Genomic DNA, 11401 nt, shown 5'->3' on the forward strand with positions numbered 1-11401 from the left:
CAAAAAGAGGAAATTGTTGGCTCCTGTCACTGCAAAGTCTAGATGATGTCATCGGGATCTCTCCAGGGTCTCGTCTCTGCTTCCCTCTCTGCCCCTTCAACCATAACCTGCCTCTGTTCCTGTGGTGGCAAATATGACACCAGCAGCAAAGGCTTGCAGCCCCCCACTGGAAAGGCCTGTCTCTTCCAAAGGTTCTGGAAAAGCCCCAGGGCTCTCACATGTCACATGTCTCAAAAGCCCCTGAGCATGTTACAGTGGGGGTGTGAAACAGGCCTTAGGTGGGTCAGGCCTGGGTCACATGCTCACTGCTGCAGCCTGGGCTGTGGTCAGCCTCACCTGCAGAAGGGGAAGGAAAAGAGAGACAGGTCAGTTCCCCAAAGGGTCGTTCCCTAGAGCTGTTCTCGGAGGAACGAGCAAGCCGGCCTCACCTGGAGAGCCACCACTCCGGAAACTGTGTTCAGCTTCCAGGAGCCCGCCCCCCGGGCAGTTAACCCGTGTCAGACCACACGGCATCCGCAGAACCTTGGCTCCAGGGTTGGCTTACTGCGGGTTTGCTGGCGTTCCTGAAGGTTGCACTGACGGCAGCCTGGAGGGCGGGCCCTGTGCAAAACCAGAGTCAGAAGGTGCACAGTGCGCTCGCTGAGAACGGGCAGCACCGCCGGACCCGCGGGCACAGCACCCGGCCTGCCTGCCGCTGCCCGGCCTCTGGATTGCTCGCTGCTCCCCTCGAGCTTTCTTGATAACAATTCTTATTAAGTAGTGGTTCTCCTCGACTAAATTCTCCTGAGTTCTCCAAGGCCGTGATGTGTCAGGTTTGCTTCAAAGATGGGGGTGGGGATAAAGCTGTATGAGGACTCACCACTAGTTGCTCATTGTTGAGGCTGGGGGATGGGAATGGATGCGTCAACATACCCTTTTTCTGCACCACTGTACTTAAAATTTTCCATAATGACCAAAAAAAATAAAAAAAAAGAAGGTCCCCTCACTCTGCCATCCCTCGCATGATGTCCCTGTGTGCACAGGTGTTCACCTTCACCTGGAGAGAGGACATCCGGCCTGGAGACCCCCAGCACACCAAGAAGTTCTGCTTTGACGCCGTCTCGCACACCAGCCCTGTCACCCTCTACGACTGCCACAGCATGAAGGGCAACCAGCTGTGGAAATACCGAAAAGTAAGACAGGAGATGGGGGGGGGGGGAGACAGGGCGACCTGCTTGGTTAAACAAACAAACAAACAAAAAAGGAAGCAATGTAGCGCCTCCCTCCTCCCAGCAGAGCACTCGCTCATGTGTGTGCTCCACCGCCTGCCACGCCCGGCCTCCCAGACATTCAAGAGAAGCCAGAATTGCCAAGTTTCTTAAATGTTTGTTTTATTGGTTTTAGGGAGAGAAGCCCTGGGGGGTGGGGCATCGATCTGTTCCTGTCTGTGCCATGACCAGGGATCAAACCGGCAACCTCTGTGCTTCAGGATAGTGCTCTAACCACCCAAGCTATCCTGTCAGAGCCCAAAATCCAGATTTTTATGTGAAATCTCTAGAAACTTAAATGCTGGCAGACGAGTCCATTGAGCACACACACAAACACACACACAGTGAGGACCCATGAAATCTGACTGGAGACAGACAGTGATTAGGGCCTAGGCCCAGCAGGGGCATGTTTCTATGCCCACATCCCAGTGGGCATGACTCAGGCAGATGGCAACGCCAGCTGCGAGGGAGGCGGGACAGAGTCTGGCTGTGGGCTCAGGAGGAAAGCCACACAGGCCTGTGAGCGACGGCCAGTCCCTGCCTCGCCGCCTCGTTGCTGTTCCCGCTGCTGCTGTCCCCTCGCACCCCCGGTGCTGCTGGGCTGACAGCCTCCATGCTTTGCAGGACAAGACGCTGTACCACCCCGTGAGCAGCAGCTGCATGGATTGCAGCGAAAGTGACCACAGGATCTTCATGAACACCTGCAACCCCTCCTCTCCCACCCAGCAGTGGCTGTTTGAACACACCAATGCGACAGTCCTGGAAAAGTTCAACAGAAACTGAGTCCACACGTCTCCGTGGCGGGCCTGCCGGGGCCTCCTTGCCCCGCACTGCGGCCTCCCTCTCCGAGCGGCACAGGCTTCCGGGGCACTGTGACATCCAGGGGCTGGCCAGCCGGTTCTGGGCAAAGCAGGCTCTTGAAGCTGGAGCCAGCCTGGTCCTTGAGGCGGCGAGCTGGGGGGTCGTGTGGAGAGCAGACCCCACGAGCACGCAGAGCCTGCTCTAACCCCTGCCGGCCTCGTGGGGGGCCAAGCGGGCCTTCTCAACTTGCTCACCCTGTTCCCTTGAGCATAATGCGGGAGAAATGCCAGGGCAGCCCTGGGCCACCCAAAAATGAGGCTCGTGTGTGACAGTCCATTAGAAAGAGAGGCAAATTCGCCTGCTGGGGCAGCTTTCAGCACACGGCCGGCCCTCCGCGGCAGCAGAAAGCGAAGCATTTCTCGGAGGCGCGGTGTCCGCCTTTCGGTTTTTCCTGTCGTGGCGGTGGCTGCAGTCCCTGCGCAGCTTCTGTTCTCTGTCACGGCCCCAGGTCATGCAGTCATGCAGTCGGAGGCCATACCTGGGGCCCTCAGAGAGTTCAGCTGCCAGGCCTGGGGTCGGAAGCAGGACCCTCAGACATCCCTGTGCAGTGGGGACAGACAGGTTGTTTCCGCTCGCTCTCTGGGTACCTGAAATGCCCATTTTAGCACCCTCCAGGCACAAGGACAGCCCAGTCACCAGCTTTTTCAGGCTGTGTTCCAGATGGCCTTGCGCCCAGGGAAAAGGCCTAGTAGAAGATCTCCAAACTAGAAATTCTGGCTGAATTTCCCTGGCCAGTGCTTCCATCTCTCTTCTCTTCTTTTCTCTTCCCTCCTTTCCATCTCTCCTCCCTCCCCATCTCTCTCAGTCCTCCTCTCTTTCTCTCTCTCTCTCCTTTCTCCGTCCCTTCTCCCTCTCTCTGGCAATTTCTTGCCTCAAGAAAGGAGCAGAGGTGTGACATACATCCGAAGGCCTCCAGGGTAGACAGTGGCCACAAGGCCTGCTCTCTGACCTCATCATGGTTCTAGTTCTTATATCACACTCCAGAATCTTGACAGAACTCTATAATTTGGTCAGGAACTAGGCCACACAGGATTCTGGTGTTCTGGCATCCAGAATGGATCTCTAGAATGCTGTGATCAAAAGAGGCAGCCAGATGGGAGACAGTCAAGGCAGCCCTCAGCCGAGAGACAATCTGAAGTCCCAGGTTGGTGGCTTCGGGGGAGGTGGGTGGCTGTGTCCATCAGCACCGACGAGAGCCAGCCTGTGACACTGCCCTCAGCGCAGACCCGAAGCCCTGCGGCTCCTGCCGTCATGGCCGCAGGGGGAAAGGACCCAGTGTCCCAGGAACACCCAGCTCCCTGCCAACCCTTCCCGTTTACCTTTTTGCTTCATTAATTACACGTGAGACACCCCCCCCCCGAGGGCCCCTAAACTAATAGGAAGCATTTCTGCAACCAGCCTGCGACCCACTGATTCAGAAATGGAAATCGCATTCTATGACTTCCATCAGCTAGCCCAAGGAAATGCTTGAAATCGGTATTCCAATTAGAGTTGGGTCTCTTGATTATATTGTTTGCCAATTACATAACTGAGACATAAATCTGGGAACAGAGCCACAGATCTGCCTTTGAGATGCTGGCTGATCTCAAGGCCATCAGTGAGCTGGGGGAGGTGGGGGGGACATTCTCGGTCATGACCATCCCAATTAAATGTGCAGCTGGCAAAACATCACTTCCACTCCTCCCCTGCACAGGCCCTGCTCCGGTCCCCTCTCTGCAGGGGAGGCTGCCCCTGTGCCTGCAGAGCTGGCTTGTTGAGCCCTAGTGTCTTTTCCAAATGAGCATCGTATCTTTAGAAGTGGCCCTCGATGGGAAGGAGTCAAAACATGAGGCCCCTTCCACAATCTAGAATGACAAGAGAGTTGCAATTTGGAGAGTTGAGTTAGGATTCATCATCAGACAGCAATGCAGCATCATTAAAATAAAAACTGTGCCTTTTCAAAAGAAAAAAAAATGCAAATGTACAGCAAATCCCTAAACTTGAACCATTTCCTAGTGCCTTGCTAGACAAACATAAAGGGGCAGGGGTGGGGGAGGGGAGTGTGTGGTGACACGTGCGGTTCCTGTTGGGTGAGTGTGTGTTTCGTGTCTCATGTCAGGCAGGAGGCATTGGCCTGGAGCAGGGTCTGAGGTGGAGATGCTCCCTGAGGGCGGAGGCCAGAGCTGTTTCCCTCAGTGTCACACTCCACATTAAACGGGCAGCTGGACAGCTCATGTGGTAGAAGGGCCTCAACAGCCCCTGGGAGAGGGCTTTGTTTGGAGGCCATGCCTGCAGCCCCCATCCAAGCCCCCAGACAGGCGCAGAATACTGGCTGGATTTCCAAGTGGTCCCACTCCAAGTGGGTGACTTCTCGGCGTGACCAGGGCTCGTGTGGAAAGCAAGAGCCCAGGCAGTCCTCGGCCTTCCTGTCTCATCCTGTGGGTCTCCTTCTGAGTCTAGTTTCACACCCGCAACAAGGAACGGTGGGTCCTCTGAGCACACTGGCCTTTGCCATTGCTGAGCCCACATCTGTAGGTGCTGGCAGTGGACAACGTGTGGGATAAGGATGGCAGGAGACAAGTTGATGGCCCAGTTGACCAACTGGCTGAATGCAGATACTGGCTACTCATTGGTTTGGCCTCATTTTTTTTTTTTTTCTTAAACTATCTGTCTCAAGGATTCAGATTCCTGCTCACGCCCTCAGCTGATGCCCAAATAAAACGGGCCTGTGGAGAGGCCATGAGCCAGTTAAGGGGTGAGAATGTGGTTCCCTTTTTCCCAAAAGCCTTTATTCTGAGCATGAGGTCACAAAATAAATGAGTGGCTGGACAGTATGACCGCGTGGCCCGCCAGCTACCTTTCCAAAGGGAACTCCAGAAACACTTCAGAATACAGGGAGCATCTTTGCTGTGAGGACAAGGCCTTTGGAGGTGGCCCAAGGTTCAGGCACATGCGTGAAAAGCCATTGCACCTTATGCCACCTTGTTTCAGCTTTAAAAACAACCCAGAACCTGTCAGTTCTCCCCTGGAGAAAGAACTAGCTCAGAGGCGGAAGGCAGTACACACGTCAGTGGGGTCCGACGGGAGGCTGACCTTAGGTCCAGGGGAGAAAACGGTGGTTGTTGATGGAATGTATGGATTCCCACACTGTATTCACTTTTTGGACCCCTGACCTGTTGAATTTCTTTTTCTCCCTAAGAAACAGGTGACCCCCTTGTAAACGGCTCCATGTTTCTTTCCATGCATCTCCGTTTTTCTAGTCTCCGGAGTCTCGGAAGAGTGGCAAAGCACTTTACAGACGTAACCGAGAAATCGGGAACCCTTGCTCCCACGACCCCTGGTTTGTACGGATTGAGTGATCTTTTATAAGTCCGAGGAGACAATGCAATTTTAATGTTTTCTGAAGATTTCTAAGTGTGGGAGAAGAGCAAGGAATATAGTTCTGTTCTGGAACTCTTTTCTGTTTTCGACTGATGCTCTCTGTGAAAGTCCAACTAATATTTCAGTTCAAACTTGATCCTGAGCCAAGGCCCACTGCCACCTCTGGGTGGGTACTGGATGTACATTCCAAGCAACAAGGTCCTTTTACCACCCGCTCCCAAAATGGCTTTGATTCAGCCATTCAAGACAAGAGGGTCAGGCTCCTGTTCTGTTTGAGAAGGCAGACTGGGATTCCATAGAGAAAACTCAAGACCACCAGCCTCTCTTCGCCTGCCTGGGAAAGTGAGCCTTTGTAAAGAACTGACTTACATGTACAGTTGTGATTGTGGTTGAGTAAACCTCCAGACTTTCTCTAACGTTGTCTCCATTGTATTCCTGGTCCCGCGCCATTCTCCGTGCCGCCACTGCCCACATAGTCATGGAACTCCTGGGGCCCCCAACAGCCATCCTTTCAGAGAGGAAGGCAGACCTAAAACAACTAACCAAGATGATCTCCAATGTGAATAGGGCTATGAAGGCTATAAGACAAGATACTTTAGAGACTGGGGTGGCATACTTAAACAGATTTAGAGAATGGGCAACTTGCTCAACATTGGGTAGGATGGTCAGGGAATGCCTCTCTGCAAGAGCTGAAAAAGATGAGAGTATGAGCCAATAGACAGTAGGTGGAAGAGAGTTCTGGGCAAAGGGAACAGCTAGTGCAAAGGCCCTGAGGCAGGAAGGCATTCCCATGTTGGAGGCGCAGAAGGAGGTAAGCTCACAGAGTTGGGCAGGCTAGCCCACAAAGGGTCTTATTGACTGCATCCAGTAGTGGAGGATTTCACGAAGTCAGGGACAATATGAACTAAGCTTAATTCATTTCTGATACTCTTAAGCCACAAGTTCCAACTTACCAAAACATTTGAATGCTTTTGAGTATTAGATTTGTGTAATACCATGTGGCGGAAAGAGCAGTGGCTGGCCTGGCTCTGCAACGGCCTCTGTGAGATCTTGTCTGAGTCCTGCCCCCCTTTCTGGCCTCAATTTTCCTCAGTAAAAATGAGAAGTTTTTGGATGATGCTTCCAGCTCCACCTGTGTTCCTGTGGTTGAGTCTTGGTGTGGGGCTGCAGGTGAGCCTGAGCTGAAGCCGCCCGCTGTGCTGCCACTCAGTGCCCACCAGAGGGCGCTGTGAACCACAGCTTGGAGAAGGTTGATGAACAGCAAGGGGAGTTCACTGGTCACTGGGGCCAGATTTGAGTCTTCAGAGGGTCGATAAGTTCCTTTTGCAGCTTCCAGTGTTTTTTTTTTTTGAAAAATCTTTTACCACCCATGAACAAGATAATTTTCTTTTAAAATTTTTCATGGTTTCTTTAAAAAGCTTCAACTCTTAGTAGGAAACAAAAGGAGCAGGAAGAACATTTCAGGTGCTGCAAGGCAAGTGCGAAGACACTGGAGGGAGGTGACGGAGAGGAAGGTCAGGAGTGGAGGGAGGTAACAGAGAGGAAAGTCAGGAGCAGAGTGGGAGAGAAAGCGGGACAAGCAGCAGCAGGTAGGCGGAACCCAGACCCTGTCAGGCCATGTCATGGAGTCTCTGATCTTTATTTGAAAAGCCGTGGGAACCATTAGAGCAGGGGTAGTCAACATTTTCATACCTACCGCCCACTTTTGTATCTCTGTTAGTAGTAAAATTTTCTAACCACCCACCAGTTCCACAGTAATGGTGATTTTTAGGGAAGTAACTTTACTTTATAAAATTTATACAGCAAGTTAAAGTATATAATAATAATGACTTACCAAGTACTTTATGTCGGATTTTCACTAAGTTTGGCAGAATAACTTTATAAAACAACTTACTATAGTTAAATCTTTCTTTTTATTTATACTTTGGTTGCTCCGCTACCACCCACCATGAAAGCTGGAACGCCCCCTAGTGGGCAGTAGGGACCAGGTTGACTACCACTGGGTTAGAGGATTTTCAAACTGGGCAGAGAGAGAGAGCACCGGACGTGCCCTTGGCTGACTCTAGAGCCAGGAATGGCCTGCTCGAAAAGCTGGGCACATAGGCACCCAGGGCCGACAGAGTGAGAAGCAAGCCCAGGCCAGCCAGCTGGCCCTTGGTGCCTCAAAGTCACTGACCCCTGGGAGGAAAGGTCACCTTCCCGGAGCAGGTGAGGGGACAGGGAAAGACCACGTTCCCCACCCTCCCAAACCCACAGCTGAGAGTACGAGCCAGGCATCAACAGCGTGTGGCTGCACATGGTAGGAGCCTGGTGGTAGCACACTTATTCAGAAAACGGGTTTGGCAATTCACTCCCAGTTAATTCTCTTTTTCTCTGTATGTAGTTGAGATGGGGCTTTGAGGATCTTAGTAAGAGCCCAATAAGCATTTGGTGAATGGACAAATACGGTTTGACTAATATAGTTTCAGATTACACGTTAGGCACTGTCTCCCTCCACTCACAGCCTACCGTCTCCTGGTAGAGAAGGCCCCCATGTTGGTTACCTGCTGGTTGCCCTTGAGAAAGTCCCTCCCCCTTCATAGGCCTCAGATCCTCCATATGACACTGGAGGAAGGGGAACACATTAGATAATGGTCAGCCTGGACTCATAGTTCTACAAATCTGGCATCTACTATTTTGTAATGGCCCTATTTCTGTTCATGATTTATTTTCCAAGCTCAGCGAGAGGATGGAATAGGACGCCCTTCCGGTTCTGTTGGTGTCTCCAACCCCGGGGCTTCTGGACCTTTGCTCAAGTGGGTCCAGGATTCAGTATCCAAAGCGTCCTTCCTGCAGCGGCTCACAGCTCTGCCATCCTCTGGCTCAGGCAGCTGCCTGCTCTTTTGTTCACCCTCAAGGCCTGGGTGCCTGGCTTTGCAATACCTGGGCTCACAACAGTGCCCCGGGCCAGCCTGCAGTTCTTACCCTCAAGTCTGACTGGATTCCGGGCTGGCAGGCCATGGCTCTCACACACTAACACACACAATGCCAGAGAAACAAAGACCACTCCATGAACCCTTAGAAAAAGCAGGTCTCTTAGCAACTTTACAGCTTTTGCTCATGAGCTACTTTGCATTGAAGTAGCGTCTGATCTCCTGCCAGCCCCTGCCTGGGGATGGGGAGAATGGAATGGCGGGTCTGCCCTTGCTGAGGCTGAGGGCTAAGCTCCCCCACCATTGCTCTCTGTTTCATAGAGATCATTAATTCGCTAACACTGAACTCAGGGCCAACAGCACTGTAACTAATGACTCAATGAAACTTATCCTAACACATGTATGTTCTCCGTAAGGCACATGTTAGTGCTCACGAACACTAGACGGCACCTCGGCACTATGCTTAGGGGCATTTTGAACCAAAATCATCAACAACAAGTACAAATTTCCTTAAACATTTCAGACTACAGTTACAAATTTAATATACTTGATTTTTTTCAAACACTTTAAATGCCTAACAGGGCCGACTTAAATATCTAAAAAGCAACATCTTTCTAAGCACTTAAGCAACCGCTGTAAATTAATTACCTAGACCTACAAATGTAGCAAATCCAATTCTCTTGGCCATTTCCAGAACCTTAAATCCAACACAAAGCAGAACAAGGGACACAGAAGCTTCTCTCTTGTATTCATTTCTTCTTATTCTGAATATTCCTTTCCAGAGTTAGAGATTTACTCCACCAACAAAGGCACCAGATCCCCCCCCCCCAATACTGTATTGCTATTTGGAACCAATCTACATAATAACCTGGGGAAAGCTTACAATAAAACAGTCCTTGAAAACTACAAAATTGCTAGTAAAGAATTGTTTTTAAAAAAACATGTGTCCCTGCCCTCCTCAAAATATAGAGAGGCTGGGGGTTATCAGTCTGGGTCCAGTGAGAAGAATCCACACAGTAATTCAGACCTTTAATATAAAGGTGTACTAACTATAACGGGACTGTAGTAACGAGGCATTGCCTAGTAAGAAGAGAACGCTGAAGAATACAGGCTTAGCCAATATGAGGAGAAGACAGCCCCCCCCCAAGGCTGAGATAGAGCACCAGAGCAAAAGGGCCCCTGTCGCCTTCCCCCACCTGCCCCAGGGGTGTTGCCAGGGGAAGCTGGTGCTGGAGAAGCTGCAGGCAGTGCAGCAGCCTGGAGCTGGATGCAAACGCTGTTTGAAAAAAATATCTAAGTGCAAAATTTTTGTGGAAAATGTAGAGCTCTTATCCACACCAATCAACCTAGGAACCAACATCACATACTGACATGCAGACACCCAGCTGTTTTCTGTGTATATGTCTGAGCTCCCCTGCTAGAAAAGATCCTCTTCTAAGACAAGGATTGTTTCATCCTCCTCCTGTGGCCAGTCCTGAAATGAGCATACATAATATGGTCAATAATTTACTTTTGAATATATGAACTCTGAGGGAGGAATGCTATTAAACTGTGCATTTTTCCATTAATTTTTAATTCTATTTTTTCCTACTGTAAAAGCAATAAATATTTATTGGGGGAAATGCAAAGGTAGAACAAAAGGAGAAAAAAATTAACCATTTTTCTACTACCCAGAAATAACTATTATTAGTACAGTACTTTGGTGCATTTCCTATGTACAAATAGTTTTTCTTTCTTCTTATTTTTTTAAAACATAGATGTACATCCATCATATTATATGCAATTTTATATCTTGCATTTTTAACAACATAAAGCATTTCTCCAACTCATCAACTCTTTATTGAAGAATCACTGCTGAATTATTATTATATAGGAAATATTTACATTGATGTTGAAACTACCTTAAATGTTGAAATCATAAATGACTGCAAAATATCTCATTCTGAAGATGTTTGACAGTTTACTTAATTACTTCCCTTGTGGAAGTTTTAGGTTATTTTTCCTATTAATCTCATAATGAACATTACTGTGTTTAAAATTTTCTCTGGTAGACTGATTTCCTAAAATGGCTGTTCCACGTGTGAAATTACTTCTAGGGGGTACAGATACATTTAAGGCCACTAAGGAAAATTTAAGGTCACAGGGCATCTGCTTCTAAACATGGAAACTAGCTTTCCCTTTAACAGAACAGAACCAGAAGCCTCTTCAATGCCAATAATCTAGTACTCCCAAAATAGGTACATGTGCTCACCTAACACTCCCTGACCCCTCCATGTCCCCCTGGCCCCAAGAAAATGTTACCCAGCCCTAAATAATTGCATGGCTGCATGACACTGGCAAGTCCCTTGGGGCCTTTGACCGTCACTTGTCCCCAAAATGCCCAGTGGAGAGGTGGCCTGACTAGGGTGCTAGACTAGAGGATTTCCCCCATGGGCCTTTCTGGATCTGTGAGACACTCTAGGCACCGAACCCCAAGTTCAGGGGCTTGGCAAGGCGCGGCCACCTGCTGGTAGACCGGGAGCCTTAAAGCCGTAGAAGCTGCAGCTTACAGAGCTCCAGAAGCCCGTCCTCTTCCCCACGGTCCACCTGGCCCGACCTCCAGACCTTATCCTGGTTTCCGATTCTCCTCAGCAGAAGGATCACCCAAGCCCCTGGGGGTTTCCTTCCCTCCTCCCCTTCTCTTTCCTCGTGGACCAATCCAGTCCCAGTCTCCGCAGACTGGGGTCTCCGCCACCCTTAAACATCCTACTACCTTATAAGACCCGCCATCAGACCCCCATCATCTCCTCTGTACGTCTTTCCACGTATCTTTACGAGTTTGTCCTCTGTCTTTCCCGTCATGACTGGCTTTCTGTCCTGTTTCACCCACCCTGCCTCGCACCGATCTGCGGGTCCTCTGGCCCCGTCCTTCATTCCACGCAGTCGGTCCCTCTCCTGACAGTACTTCTATCCCCTTTAGGTCTCCCTCATGCCCCTCCCCTTGTCAATCCTTCTGAGCCCCCGCCCACGTCTGTACTTCTG

General features: G+C 50.3%; 1 protein-coding gene across 1 annotated transcript in view; it reads left to right on the forward strand.

The window, feature by feature from the left end:
- GALNT10 (polypeptide N-acetylgalactosaminyltransferase 10) overlaps window positions 1-5884 on the forward strand; it is a 201006-nt gene extending 195122 nt beyond the window's left edge. Inside the window, exons 11-12 of the mRNA XM_066273080.1 lie at window positions 1023-1172; window positions 1872-5884. Coding sequence (XP_066129177.1) covers window positions 1023-1172; window positions 1872-2030 — 309 coding nt within the window. The 3' untranslated portion in view covers window positions 2031-5884. The remainder of the gene's footprint in view (window positions 1-1022; window positions 1173-1871) is intronic.
- The last annotated feature ends 5517 nt before the right edge of the window (window positions 5885-11401 follow it).

Source organism: Saccopteryx bilineata, chromosome 4, assembly GCF_036850765.1.
Source record: "Saccopteryx bilineata isolate mSacBil1 chromosome 4, mSacBil1_pri_phased_curated, whole genome shotgun sequence".
Lineage (NCBI taxonomy): Eukaryota > Metazoa > Chordata > Mammalia > Chiroptera > Emballonuridae > Saccopteryx > Saccopteryx bilineata.